General features: G+C 38.5%; 1 protein-coding gene across 2 annotated transcripts; it reads left to right on the top strand.

Moving 5' to 3' along the window:
- The first annotated feature begins 7,410 nt into the window (after positions 1 to 7,410).
- On the top strand, positions 7,411 to 14,175 carry LOC134540325 (uncharacterized). Of its 2 annotated transcripts, XM_063382998.1 has the most exons (3): positions 7,411 to 7,906; positions 8,004 to 10,056; positions 12,829 to 14,175. In XM_063382998.1, exon 2 carries the CDS (start codon positions 8,413 to 8,415, stop codon positions 9,898 to 9,900), a length of 1,488 nt encoding a protein of 495 aa, XP_063239068.1. In that variant the 5' UTR covers positions 7,411 to 7,906; positions 8,004 to 8,412; the 3' UTR covers positions 9,901 to 10,056; positions 12,829 to 14,175. The 2 variants fall into 2 exon arrangements, with proteins under 2 accessions (XP_063239068.1, XP_063239060.1); XM_063382990.1 differs by having other exon boundaries at positions 7,411 to 10,056.
- The last annotated feature ends 334 nt before the right edge of the window (positions 14,176 to 14,509 follow it).

Raw genomic sequence — 14,509 nt, 5'->3', positions numbered from 1 at the left:
GACAATTTCATAGCTTGTTGTACATACAAGTTATTGATTGGTACCGATAAGGTCTCGCTAGCTCTATCGAGAAAATTAATGTTACATTTTAAACCTGCACATACACTTAATGCTTTTTCCCTATTTTTTTTCAATTAAAAATAAATTGTGTAAAAAAATAGTTATTTTTTAAATGATTTTGGACTTCGTAAAATACTGGGGAAAAAATGATAGGTAAGGATACCAACCAAAATGGTATAGCATTTACCTACTTTTATTTATATTTAAAAATGTAAGTTTTATAAGTATCGAAAATAAAAAGAACGTTTCTTGAAAACTAAATGTTGTATCGCAATGATTTTTGGATAAATATATCTCTCATGATCTGTACTATTTACAATAAATTCTTGAAATGACAACTAAAAACATAAAAAACAAGGGAAATTTTATTGTAAGTACACGGTTCTCAAGATATCCGAGTGGGGTCTGTTTACAAAAAGCATTTAAGTGTTCGCTGAATGCCGAAAGGTATTTTTGAATTCGGATTAAGTTTTTAAACTGTGTTTTTAGTAGAGTGAAAATGGCTAAAAGGCGTGTTTTTGGAGTAATTTTTAGGCATAAAACAACCGATACAGAATCTTGAAACCACTTAAGGGCAGTGCAGTACACCTTTATCTTCATTTCTCAGCCATATAATGTCACGGTCACCACTCATGTTCACGACGAGAAGACTGCGCGCCAGTCCAGAGGAGACACCGCGCTAGAAGCACCAGCAAGCGTCGCGCTTATCATCCCGCCTCACTAACACACATAAACACATAAACGCCGAACAGACGGCCAGCTTTACATACATTTAAATTACGGACATGCCCTTTTAATGTTTACCTTTACTTCTGCTAATGTTGTGAAGTTGTAGTCATTTAAATTTGTCCACAACTCTTTGAAGTTTACTGAGAGCTGGTCAAGTAGTTCATGCGGATTTTTAAGTTTTTGATAGGGATGGGTCGATTCGATTCTCCGATTCCTCGATACCACCGATTATTAAAAAATTTGGGTACTCAGTATCGGGTACTAAAAAAGGGCAAGGTAGGTTAGGAATCGGTTAAGTTAAGAAAATACAGTAGTAATATATTTTCGTCTTAACTTTACTTACTTATTTTAATATATCTTACCTGCCGTATGCGCATAAAATTACTAATAATGCTCATTATTATTAAATATTAATTTTATACGAATAAAAATAAATAAAAACAATGTTACCGGGCATGTTTAACCTCTAATTAAAACTCCACGATCGAAGAACATTATTCCTCACTCATGTATTAGACGTAAATAAATTGTAAAAAGAGTTATTAATTTTATTTGCAGTTAAGAAAAGTCCATTGTTTTTTGTGAAGAAAGTGACGGTTATGAAACGAGATCACATCACGTGTCGTCACCAGTTTAGTTGTGAGCCATTCAAGGATGATGGCCTCCACAAAATCTCTGGTGGCCATAAAATATAAAGTCAAGTCGAAACGTATCGATTCGTTGCGTACGGGACAAATTGTATAATGAAAGCAACAATCGATAATAAAGAATTCTCTGGCCATACCGCCAACAGAGGCTCGTGTTTATTTCTTGCAAAGGAAAACCGTAATAATTACTAGAAAAACACTTGAAAATAGTTTTAGCAAAACAATATTTGTGCCAAATAAATAGCATAAATGCGAAACAATTCACAGTAACCTCAATAGCACGACGGTGAATTACCGTAAAACGGGGTTACTTGAAACGGTGGGGTAACTTGAAATGATTTGGGACTTTTCAGGATAACATGTTGGTACCACTGACCTGTACCATGTTTTCAGTTGGGAAGCCTACATTTCACAAAGGGTTGGATTCGGGTTTTGACCATCGAGTGCGACAGTTCACAGAGACTGTAATCTGTGGTCAGTCTGGATAGTGAATTACAGCATGATGTAAATTTGCAGGTTACCGAACATTTAACTATGGAGGTGGATAATAGTAGTTTAACTAAGAGGAAATTGCTAACTGAGGAAGTTACTGAAGTTGATAGACAAGCTAAGGCTCATAAGATTGCAGATCCACAGCAACACAGTTCTCCTAATAACAGGTATGTTCATCGTTCAGAGTGTCGTTACCCCATTAACCATCCTGGCCCATATATTGTCCTGATAGAATCAATGCAACATAATATAGGTAACTTACACCCTTTGACCATTGGCAAAAAACTTCATCCTAACCCTTATATTGTCCAAATTCAGCGCTCGGGGCCTAACAGGCTGAAGATTACCTTCGCTACCCTACAGGCAGCGAACCAATTCGTTACTTCAGAGCAAGTCAAGTCACTTCAGGTTAAATGTCTTATTCCCCAAGGCCTAATCCAGCGGGAGGGATTGATCTATGGCATCCCTTTGGACGTGGCCATTGACGATCTGCTAGAGGGTATCGAGTCCCCTCAACGCGTCATACATCTTGAGCGGTTGACTAAATATATAGCTCCAGATACCCGGGTACCCATTAAACTGGTTAAAGTGACGTTTGAGGGACAAACCCTTCCCGAATATATTGCCATCTTTAAAGAGCGTTTCATCGTCAAACCTCGTGTTCAGTCAGTCCTTCAATGCCATCGATGTCACCGCTTTGGTCACTCGCTCAAGTTATGTCGATCTAAGGCTCTATCATGTGCAATTTGCTCTCAGGAGCACTCCTTGGATACATGTCCCCATAACGATTCTCCATTATGTGTCAACTGTCGGGGTAACCACCCCTCCACGGACAAGGTTAAGTGCCCTGCTTGGGAATTTGAGAGGGAAATAAAACGGGTAATGGCCTACAATAATCTCTCATATTCGGATGCGAGACAGCAGGTACAGCGCGCTACTGGTCGGATATACCCATTACCTCAAGATCGTATGGATCCCCACCACTTGCCGAGACTCACCAGCTTCCCCCCTCTGACGCAGCCTTCACCTATCGGTCCACAACACATTCCCATTTCTGATCACTCTTACGCACAGGCTCTTCACTCCGACTCCTCGAATCCACCCCTTCGACCGGATGGGTACAGGGTTTGCTATAAAGCAGTACCACCGATCACGAATGTGACAAGTCAGAATTCTTTCAATCTTCAACATTATTATTCTCAGTTTCGGCCCTACACGCCTGACATCACCAATGGTGTGGCACTGCCGGGGCCTCCCGACGGAGGACTGTCCTCTTCTCCCCCTATGATGCATACGCGTCATCCTTCACAGGATGCCCTTCAGGACACTTCCTCTTCTGACATAGCTCCACCTCCACACTCCACACGATTAAGGCTTAACATGGAAAAACTTAAGTCATTGGTCGATACCATTGAAATTATGATAGCTACAGCTAAAAAGGAAACTGATTACGCCTTCGACAAAGAAAGCCTCATCGCGGCTTTTGTCCAGGTGCTCGTTTAACAATGCTTCTCAAACACCCCTTCTTGCTTCTTCAGTGGAATGCGCAATCTCTTTCGGCTAATCGGTTCCCCCTGCTCCATTTTCTCTCTACAGTCTCATGTGATGCAGTTCTTCTTACAGAAACTCTTTTAAATTCAGGACATCATGTTACTTTTCCCGGCTATAACTTATACCTCTCGAAAAAGTTGGATAGGGGTACGGCCATTCTGGTCTCTCGAAGACATCCCAGCACGGAAATTAACGTGTCCTTCCCTCCCTCTATGCAACGCGTAGATGCTATCGCTATCAGGCTCCTCCTTGATGATGTTCCCCTCACCATAGTCTCGATTTATGTCCACCCCCGATCTTCGTATACATCTCAAAATTGGGAAGACTTTTTTCAACAATTCGATGGTGCTGTGTTCATTGGGGGTGATTTTAATGCCCATCATGTTTTCTGGGGCAACAAATCTAATGATGCAGCTGGGATCAATCTTCTTGACTATTTACATACGTCTCCTTATATTCTATTAAATGGTACACAACACACCTGGATGGGTCCTCCTACTGCGTCATCTACTGCAATCGATCTCTCTTTCATAACGTCTAATCTGGCTGGCAACTTTAAATGGGAGGTTCTTTCGGACAACTGGGGCAGTGACCACTTCCCTATTCTTATAACCACGTCACACCCCACTACCCAATGGCACTCAGAATCACACTGGTATTATACTTTTCTTTCATCACGGGCCGATTGGACTTTGTTTTCTTCGTGGCTGGAATCTCGGACCGCTGCTACGTTCTGCTCTTCCAATGATGACCTCCTTCACTTATACTCTAGCTTCTATAATAACCTCTTCCAAGCAGCTTGCGCATCTATGCCATTCCGGTTAAAGGGTCCTGTACATAAACAAAGTAAGGCTCCCTGGTGGGATGAACACTGTGCCAGTGCCAATCGGCAGCGCTTAAACGCCTTACGGACGTACAAAACACGGTCCACTTTGGACAACTTTATACTTCTTAAAAAATCCCAAGCATTTGCTAAGTTAACCTGGAAAAAACGTAAACAAGCTCACTGGCAATCTTACTGTGAATCTTTTTCACGTTCTACCTCTCTGAAAACGTTATGGCGACAATTCAATACTTTTCGACATAGTCTCACATCCACGGCCTGGGCATCTCTGCCTCCCCACTTACTCCATGACTTCATGTCACTGGTCGCTCCTCCTACAGTTTCTCCTCCGCCTTTCATCGATGACGTTCCTCCGGTTCGCCCCACGTCAAAGGATAAGGACTGTACCTCGCTCCTACAAGACTTTTCGTTTTCAGAACTCTCTCAATGTGTCCAGACTACGCCTGATTCTGCACCCGGACCGGACTTGGTTACTTATCGTATGATCCGTCATCTTCCTGTAAATGCGCAGTCCTTCTTATTGCACATTTTTAACCTCATTCTACGGCTTGGCATTATTCCACCTAGCTGGCGCGAATTCTACATCCTTCCGATACTTAAACCAGGCAAGTCTCCTCTTGAGGCCACCTCCTATAGACCTATCGCTCTCCGTTCGTGCTTGGCTAAATTATTTGAGAAGTTACTCAAAAATAGGTTGGTGTGGTGGTTTGAGTATCATAACCTCCTTCGTCCAGAACAATTTGGCTTTCGTTCTGGTATGGGCACTGAAGATGCAATCTGCTCCCTTTACTCTCAAATTCGTTTAGCCTTTCAACGTAAAGAGATATTCTCTACCATATTCATGGACATATCTGCGGCTTTTGATAATGTCCAACTTCCCATCCTGTACTCGAAACTATATAAATTAGGACTTCCTAGTCAGATTATCAGGATCCTTTCTGCCTTACTCTCTTCTCGTACTTATACACCGCGGATGGTACGACCTGCACCTTACACCCGCCAGGTGTCCCAGGGATTAGTGCAAGGAAGCTCTCTTAGCCCTCTTCTCTTCCTTCTCTATACTCAAGACCTTATGTTTCACATTGGACCTTCGGCTAAATTGACTGCGTACGCCGATGATGTGGTGTTGTGGTATCATGGTTCTACTATTCTTGACACTAGTACTACTCTTTCAGCTGCACTCACTAAGGCTCAACATTGGTTGGGAACGCATGGATTCAGTCTGTCCCTATCGAAAACGAAGATAATTCACTTCACACGAAAACGGGTTACGACGCCTGCTCCAGCTATTTCATTGGATGGTGTTCCCTTACCTATAGTCACGTGCATCAAATACCTTGGTGTTTTCTTAGATCAACGAATGCTCGGTATCACTCACATTAATTATGTCATTGATAAATGCTCTCGTCGGTTACACCTCCTTAAGGCTCTAGCGGGGAAAACTTGGGGGGCTGATGTCCGTAGTCTTCGCTCATTTTACATTTCTACTATCCGACCGATCCTTCTCTACTGTAGCCAGGTATTAATGCACGCGTCCACTTCCCAGTTGCAAAGGTTGGAAACACTTCAGAATAATGCTATGCGAATCATCCTAGGTGCGTTTAAATCCACACCTATCATGTATATGTACATTGAACTAGGCCTTATTCCATTATCCTTATCTCGCCGTATGCTATATGCCCGCCATTGGGTTCACCTTCGTATCGTAAAGATGCCAGGTTTACGACGGGCTATGGACGCCCTATATGACATTCCCACTCCAGTTCTTACAGCTGCTCGATCCATTGATCCCGGACTGTATTGTTATAAATACTGCTACTCGTTTGATGTTCTTACTTATGTCCCCTTGGTTCGTATTGAGGGTCATAAGGACAAACCCCCCGCGGTGCTTCGGCAAATATACTTGGACCTTCTTGCATCATACCCCTCTGCCTCTCGCATATATACGGACGGCTCTAAACGTCAGGATGGTGTGGGTGCCGCATGGTTTGACTCCTCGCACTGTCGATCTGGACTTTACAGGCTTCCTGATTACACTTCCATCTACTATGCCGAAGCGCTTGCAATACTTATGGCCTTACAATATATTCGGTCGCACGTGGTTCCCATTCCCTTGATTGTTTCAGATTCTGCCAGCGTTCTCACGTCCCTCTGTTCTTCTCATCAGACCTCCGACTTGCTTCTCTTACGTATTAAACACCTCTGCCTTCAAATTGAACCACATTCGGGCCCTGTTACGTTCCTTTGGGTTCCCAGCCATGTTGGCTTGGGGGGAAATGAAACTGTCGATAAGATGGCCAATTTAGCCATATCCACCGGTCACCTAGTACAACCCGCCTCGTACCAGCCTCTGCTCCCTCTCGTGAAGAGATACTTCAAGGAGATTATGTTCCAGGATTGGATTGCTTATGCCCACACGCATTCATCACTCTACCCTTCTCTCCATCCCTCTACGGTTCCAGTTTACAAAACGCTTCCCCCATATGCTTCTCGCCGTCAGGCGGTCATGTCCTTCCGTCTTCGGTCCGAGCATCTTCTGACTCCAGAGCACCTCTGTCGATTGAACATGACACCCCATCCGACCTGCCCTTGTGGGGCTCCTGTCGCAGATGTTCAGCATCTTTTATTGGAATGTCCCCGTTTGAGTGCGAGAACGCACCTCCTACGTACTTTTCAGGAACTGGACTTGCCGTCCCCACTATCATACCCTAATATGGTATACACCTCCACCCACGCTGCATATTTGGCAATCATCGCTTACTTTTTGTCCAATGGCATCATTTTGTAACCCTGGGGTTGCTCTTGTAACTTCCTTGGTGGCCGGCCCTCCCCAACTCCTTGTTCCATGCTCCACGGCCTACTCCACCCTCGGTAGACGGGCCTCTACCAAGAAGATGTAGTTTATTCTCTAGTCTCCTCTTCTGATTAACATGCTCCCGACACTCTGAACTATGGCCGTGGGCTTCATGCTGTAGGCCACTATCCAAAAAAAAAAAAAAAAAAAAAAAAAAATTCACAAAGGGTTGAGGACCAACCCGAACATGCCCGAAGACTTCACCTTCGGCCAACTTCGTGACGTTGTTTTTATTTTCATAACAGCACGGCCATGTTGGTGGATATCAAAAACACTTATTAATAATAATTGTGAGGTTAAGTGTTTAATTCATAGAAAGAAAGTGCATATTTAGTAATAATCTTAAGATTATTATTCACTGTTATATTACAAGTATTCGTTATGTTCAGGATCTTTCAACGCACTAAATTAAAACAGCAAGCATCATGTACCGTAAAATGAGGTGAATAGGATCAATGTGGTGAATAGGATCAAAACTTCATTGTAAGGTGGAAAAAATTGGGACATGAATAATAATGGCAACAGAAAATAATTACAATTTCTGAGTGTTTATGCTTTGTTTACATGACATTTGAAGTGTATGAATTTTTTGCATGTTGGCAGCACTTCACACAACAGCCATCTGAAATTTGAGGTTAAGTCAATCACGTTTGTGAGTGTACGAAAACTTCATGTGTAGTATATATGACGAGTTATAACTTTGTATTTGTATTTGGATATATTATTCAGGTATGTATTTAGAGTTATTTGATGTTAACGTTTCTATTTTAGTGATGTAATAAATGATTTTGGAATTAATTTTATATTTCTATGCATTGTGTTTTAGACTTGGAGGTGAATAGGATCACTACAAGTTTAAAATGCCCCGTGAGTATATTCCAAATCCAGGAGGAAAGGTGTATCGTAAACCAGATCTTGATGTCATTCAAAGAGCAAGACAGGATGTGTATAACCATGGACTAAGTATTAGACAAGCAAGTAAGAAGTTTGGAATTCCCTACACTGTTCTGCAGAGACACTTGAAGGGTAAAGTAAAACACATTGGTGGTCAGACCGTGTTAAGCGAACATGAAGAAAAATTGCTTGTTGAAAAACTCTTAGTATGTGCATAATGGGGATATCCTTTAGATTTGTATGGTTTGCGGCTTATAGTTAAAAGCTATTTAGATAACAGAGGGAAAGTCGTTGCAAAATTCAAGGACAATCTTCCAGGAAGAGAATTTGCAGTAGGTTTCATGAAGCGCCACAAAGAAATAATTTCAGAGCGCTTCTGTCAGAACATAAAGCGTGCTAGAGCAAGCATATCTACATCTACAGTCAATGAGTACTTTGATAATTTAGCCGAAAGTATCAGAGATGTGCCAGGTAGCCACATTGTTAATTTTGACGAAACAAATTTGACAAATGATCCTGGCACTACCAAAATAATAACAAAACGTGGTTGTAAATACCCTGAGAGGGTAGTAAACCAAAGTAAGTCTGCAGTTTCCATTATGTTTGCAGCATCGGCTTCTGGAGAATTGTTGCCATGTTATGTTGTATACAAGTCCAAACACCTGTACACAACATGGACAGAAGGTGCACCCAAAGGAACCCGGTTCAATTGCACTCAGAGTGGATGGTTTGATGGGTTTACATTCGAAGATTGGGTTAAAAATGTTGCATTACCATATTTTAAGGACAAGGAAGGAAAGAAAATTCTGATAGGTGACAACCTTTCCTCACATTTGTCTTGTGAAGCCATAAGAGTATGCCAAGAAAACGACATCCATTTTGTGTTTTTGCCAAGCAATTCTACACATCTCACCCAACCACTCGACGTTGCATTCTTCAGACCGCTTAAAGTAGCTTGGAGGAAGGTGCTACTGAAATGGAAGCTAGGACCGGGAATGAGAGAGCCATCATTGCCGAAAGATGTATTTCCAAGACTTCTTACGAAGTTGTTGCAGCAAATAGAGCTGAACGCAGTTGAAAACATTAAGTCTGGTTTTGAAAAGTCGGGAATCATGCCACTTAATCGCAAGAAGGTCTTGGATATGTTACCTAGTACAGAGGATAAGGAAGGTGTAGAAAAAGCCATGCAAGATTCATTCAAGACTCTTTTGTATAACATGAGATATGGTGACTCAGGTACCGGTACACAACCAAAAAGATCAAGGAAGAAAATACCTGTGGAAGCAGGTAAAAGTGTCCAGTGTCCGATACCAGTATCAGATGAAGATTACGAACCAGAAGTACCAGAAGAAGCATACTCTGAGAACACACAAGATGTTGCCTTTCCAGAAAAAAGAAACAACACTGCAGATGACAGCTCTGATGACAGCTTTTCCGATGGTTCCATTGATAGTCAAGAGCTTGAGGAATCAAAAGTGACAAAGTTTGGAAGGACATTTAACAACATAGAGCCTGTATCGGAAGATGACATTCACGTTAAGGACTGGGTTCTTGTAGGATTCGCTGCAGAAACTGGAAGCAAACCAGGTCCCAGCAGACTTCTGTATTACATAGGTCAAGTTGTGCAGAAACTCGACTGTGAAACCTTTGAAGCAAGTTTTCTAAGATTCAAACAAACGCGAGATTTTTCGGGACATATATATGTGTTTCCAGCTGTGTTGGACTTTTCCAGTTTTACCTTCAGCCAGGTTGTCGGGAAGCTTTCAGAACCAGAAGTTATCCGGAGAGGGCAGCTAAAGTTCAAATTTAACCAGAACTCAATTTCATGAAATGCTGCTAAAATTATAACTTAAGTTCAAATCATTAGTGGTTAGTTATACAGGACCATACAGTATGTATTATAATTTTGTGGTGCTTTTCTGTTGTTTTAGAAGAGACTATACTTGTACCGGGTAATATATATGATATTTCAAGAACAGTTACAGGTATGTTCACTAAAATAAAAACATTTTATGCCTAAGCTATGTATTATTACAAATAATATGAAAAATCTTATTGAGAAACAATTATAAAAAAAAATTTACATGGCTGTTTTGTTAAAAATTGTTAGTTGCAAGAAAAACACTGATCCTTTTCACACCACAGGCTCTACAAAAAGGATCATGCATACATTTCAGTGAGTGATCCTATTCACCCCATATTTGGGGTGAATAAGATCACACAATATTTATAATTTTTTTGCAAAAACCATTAGATATAATAGAACATGACTAAACCACTAGAAACTATGGATAAAGACTCAAGTTTTGGATGGATCAAAACATTTTTTGATTTCATATTTCTCATTGACATTCCAACGTGAATTTCCAAACTGATCCTATTCACCTCATTTTACGGTACCTCGGGATCAAGTGAAAAACTTGGATATGAGATACTGAACTTTAACTAACTTTCAGATTTGCGTGTAAATTAAGAGATATGTATCATCATTTAGTTCATATTTTCTCTCTACAGGTTTTAAAGTTTAGCCTAGGTTGACGTAATTTTTTTTGTATCACGTGTCCAAATTGATCCCTTGGTTTTGTGGTACAAGATGCTTGCTGTTTTAATTTGTTACGTCGAAAGAGTATGGACATAACAAATACTAGAACATCACAAGACAAACAAATTATCTCAGGTGTTGTGAAATAATTTCTTTTGTAACTGTTTTACATTCATATATAAATTGTAATAACACAAGTTAGTATGCCCATGTTCTTTCAATGTACCAAATCAAAACATCAAGCAAAATGTACCACAGGAACAATGTATACAAGATCATGCCTTCTGGATCAAGGGATGAATTTGAATATGTTATACGGAACTTTTACCAATTTCACTTTCGGGACAAGTATGTATCACAATATCATTATCACATTAATGATGACATTAACATGGCACATTTATGTCATTACCATTTCTGCATTATTATGTGACTAGCATGATTATATGGGGGTTTTAGTTTGGGAGTATTCTAATGCTTGTTTTGCACAAAATATGTTTGTGTATTAAACTAGCTTTCTGGTAACGTATTTTATGCTATGGCCATGCTTATTCTAGATTTAGAACATACCTACTACAGTATATATTTTACCTGTGGTATCATATTCTATACTTAAGAACAAGCCCTACCTGTACTAGTATAATAGAACACCATACTGAAGATATATTACATTTCATTATTATTTCTCAAGATATATATCTGATGTAACAGAAGCATATGAATGTCCTCTGTCCAAAAGTTTTTTTCCCAGTGTTTGTACTTTAAGAACGTACAGGTATGTGTGAATGCACAGGTATTATAATGTATGCTTTAAACTTTGATTACTTGCTAACCTGTAGAAATTTAAAGTCTGTTTTCAGGATAAATTCAGGGCTATGACTAGTGTCAAAAAAAGATTTTGTCTAATTTTTTTTTAGTTTGTGGAAAAGCCACAACGTAAGATTATTACCCACCTCTCTCCTAACAGCAAATAAAATGCACAGAGTAATTGTATTGTTTTGCGGCTTTTAAATGAATAAAGAAAAAATTCTGAAAAACTTTTTCTCACATCCTGACATGTATCGAAATATTTCCCAAGAGAATGTTGAGGTACTTTAAGTTGTTTATCGTTTTTAAAACTGCACAAGATTTTATTAAGTTTGTTTTAATCAACAAAAGTAAGAAGAGTAAAAATTATAACTTTTTTTTTTTACTTCCTGATATGTTTTTCAGTCATTACCCAAGAGAGCAATACTTGCAGCAAGAAACACATAACTCCATATGTGACAAAATCTGATTATGAGGCCCTTGTTTTTATTGAAGCAAGCTTTTTGCAAGCACAGCAGGGACTCGCACATGGCGGCACTTGCGATATCGCAATCATGAATGTTAAAACTATAAAACTATTGGTAGACTGCTTGATGTAACACAGTGCTGTCTTACAAAATGATTCCAAAGCATTTCAGGAAGCAAAAGGTATTTTGTAATTTTTATTTTCTTGTTTGCAAAAAATTTTGATAAACTGTAAAATTACAATGAACACAAAACACTACTACTTAACTACTATAACATTTTATAAAATCATAAAAATAAACCACCTACTTTTCTGGCTGCTTGTCTTAAGTTTACACAAAAAATATTTACTGTTCTGCCATTAATCTCGCTTAGTGTTGCAGCATACAGTATCGCAAAATGCAGTCACTACTACAATCACCACACGTTTATATTCTATACATCTACCTGAGAAACATTAAGAGCTAAGTGCTGTTAACTTTTGTTACCATTTGTATTTATAAGCAGTAGTAGTTTTTTTTTTTAATTAATGTGTGTAGGTGCTAATTTTGCCATTGCATTAAATCACCCAAACATTCTTTGTGATGTAGGTATACGATATTTCCAATTTTTTATGTAACTGAATGTTTGACAAATATTAAAAACAAAAAAAAATATTGAAAGCTGTGAATACATGAAGAACAGTATACATTTAAATAAGATAGGCCTACCAAAACTATTGAGCTTATCAAATTATACATATACTTACCAAATGAAATGTGTTGACCATCTGGTGTGTATCATGTTGCCATGAATATTATTTTTCTGCTATATAGTTTCTGTTAAATACTATGTATTACTTTATTGCTCTACAGTTTCTGTTATGGACTTTGTCTCCAGATTGCCATTTATATGACTTATTCTCTACATTCTCAGTACTTGTAATTGTTTCTGTTTGTTGCAGGTATGTAAGGAAATAAGAAAATGAGCTGAAACATTAAACTCTTTGGACACTCCATAGAAAGGAAGAATTATTTTCTGTTTAATGCTGGCATGTGAAGACATTAGAACATTTTCTTGTAGATTAAATTCTTTGGACATTCAATGAAAATGAATTATTTTGTGAATTTTTGTTATAATAGTGCTTTTTTTATTTCACTTAGAATTTTATTTCATTGCCGGTTAATTGATAGTAACTAAGAAAGTGAAATAATTTTTTTTTTTGGAGAAATAAAGAGTATTTTTTACAACCTTATATTTCATGATTGTCTATCTTCAAAACTTACCAAACTTGGGTGATTCATATGGAAAAAATAATGCTGTCATTTAAAGGAAAGAAAAGTGTAAAGATTTTTGCTGAACGTTCATAATAAATAATTTTACCTTTTGACATGTCAGTTATCTTTAAAACACATTGTAGTTATTAGTATGTACAAGAAAGAAAGTGCAAGATTTTATGCCTTTAAAATATTAGTGTTTAAATATTCAATGTGTCTTCGTTTTTTTCATTCCACAGCACATAAATGAATTTTTTTTTATAAAGTGAACATATAAATTTAAATGTAACATGTAACCTTTTATGTGGTATCGCTTTCAAGATACATTCACCCACTGTGTTGGTACATTTCAAGTAAACCAACGAACAATTAGGAAAGCTACAATGATAGGGTTTTTTTATACAGGAATGTTACGGATAAAATAATACAATGGAAAGAGATTACTGTGGACACAAAAAAAATTTAATATTTATGTTTGTTTTTTTCATAAAAAAAATATTCTTTAGTGACAATCTAGGCTGCAAATGTCTCATACATTACTGAATTTCTATACTGACCATTACCAACACAGAGCTTACACAGTAATATTTCCTCTTTACTTTATACCATCAGGTGACACTACAAAGTCTCATAACATGCTATTGTTTTAAACAACCTCAGTATGTACCTTTATGGACAATTACTTTTATGGTGAGAAACATAATGTAGTAATTTGTGCATAAAATAATTGTTTATATAATTTACTTAGTAGTCATGCAGTATAGCTGCACAGTATGAACCTCACAAATATAATGAAACCAGTTTTTAGTGAATGACCACAATATTAACTCTCAGCATTTTCACACACATGTCTTGAAATATTGTGGTAAATGTTTTATAGACTTTCTCACCTCTAAATCTTTTTTCTCTCGTTACCCACACATCCCTGGGTCATCTTTGCGGAGCCGGGCTTATCCCAACCGCCTTAGATTTAACCCTGCCACGTGACCACGCCGCAGGGTCGACAATTGAGGAGTGTTTGTGGGAAACGGTATAAGTGCCAAAAAGTAACATTTTGAGGTTTATCATTGAAATAATTGTATGTCCTGTTACTAATACCATGTTTAAATTTTTTTGTAATAGTTTTTGTCACAGGAATAATCCCGAAAATATATGTACTGCAGCATTTGGTATATAAAATTACTTTTGACACGTTTTTTTTTCATTTCCTGAGAAACTTACTATTTGGCACTTATACCGTTTCCCACAAACACTCCTCAATTATGGAACTCGCTGACTCCAGAGGTAAGCGTTTTAATTTAATGTAGCCGTGCATATGTCTGCTGGCCCAAACAAAGACATTAAAGCACTTGTAGATTCACGGCTCGT

The sequence above is a fragment of the Bacillus rossius genome, chromosome 1 (assembly GCF_032445375.1).
Source record: "Bacillus rossius redtenbacheri isolate Brsri chromosome 1, Brsri_v3, whole genome shotgun sequence".
NCBI classification, from domain to species: Eukaryota; Metazoa; Arthropoda; class Insecta; order Phasmatodea; family Bacillidae; genus Bacillus; species Bacillus rossius.
Note: the sequence above shows the minus strand (reverse complement) of the source record. Positions and strands in the feature narration are given on the sequence as shown.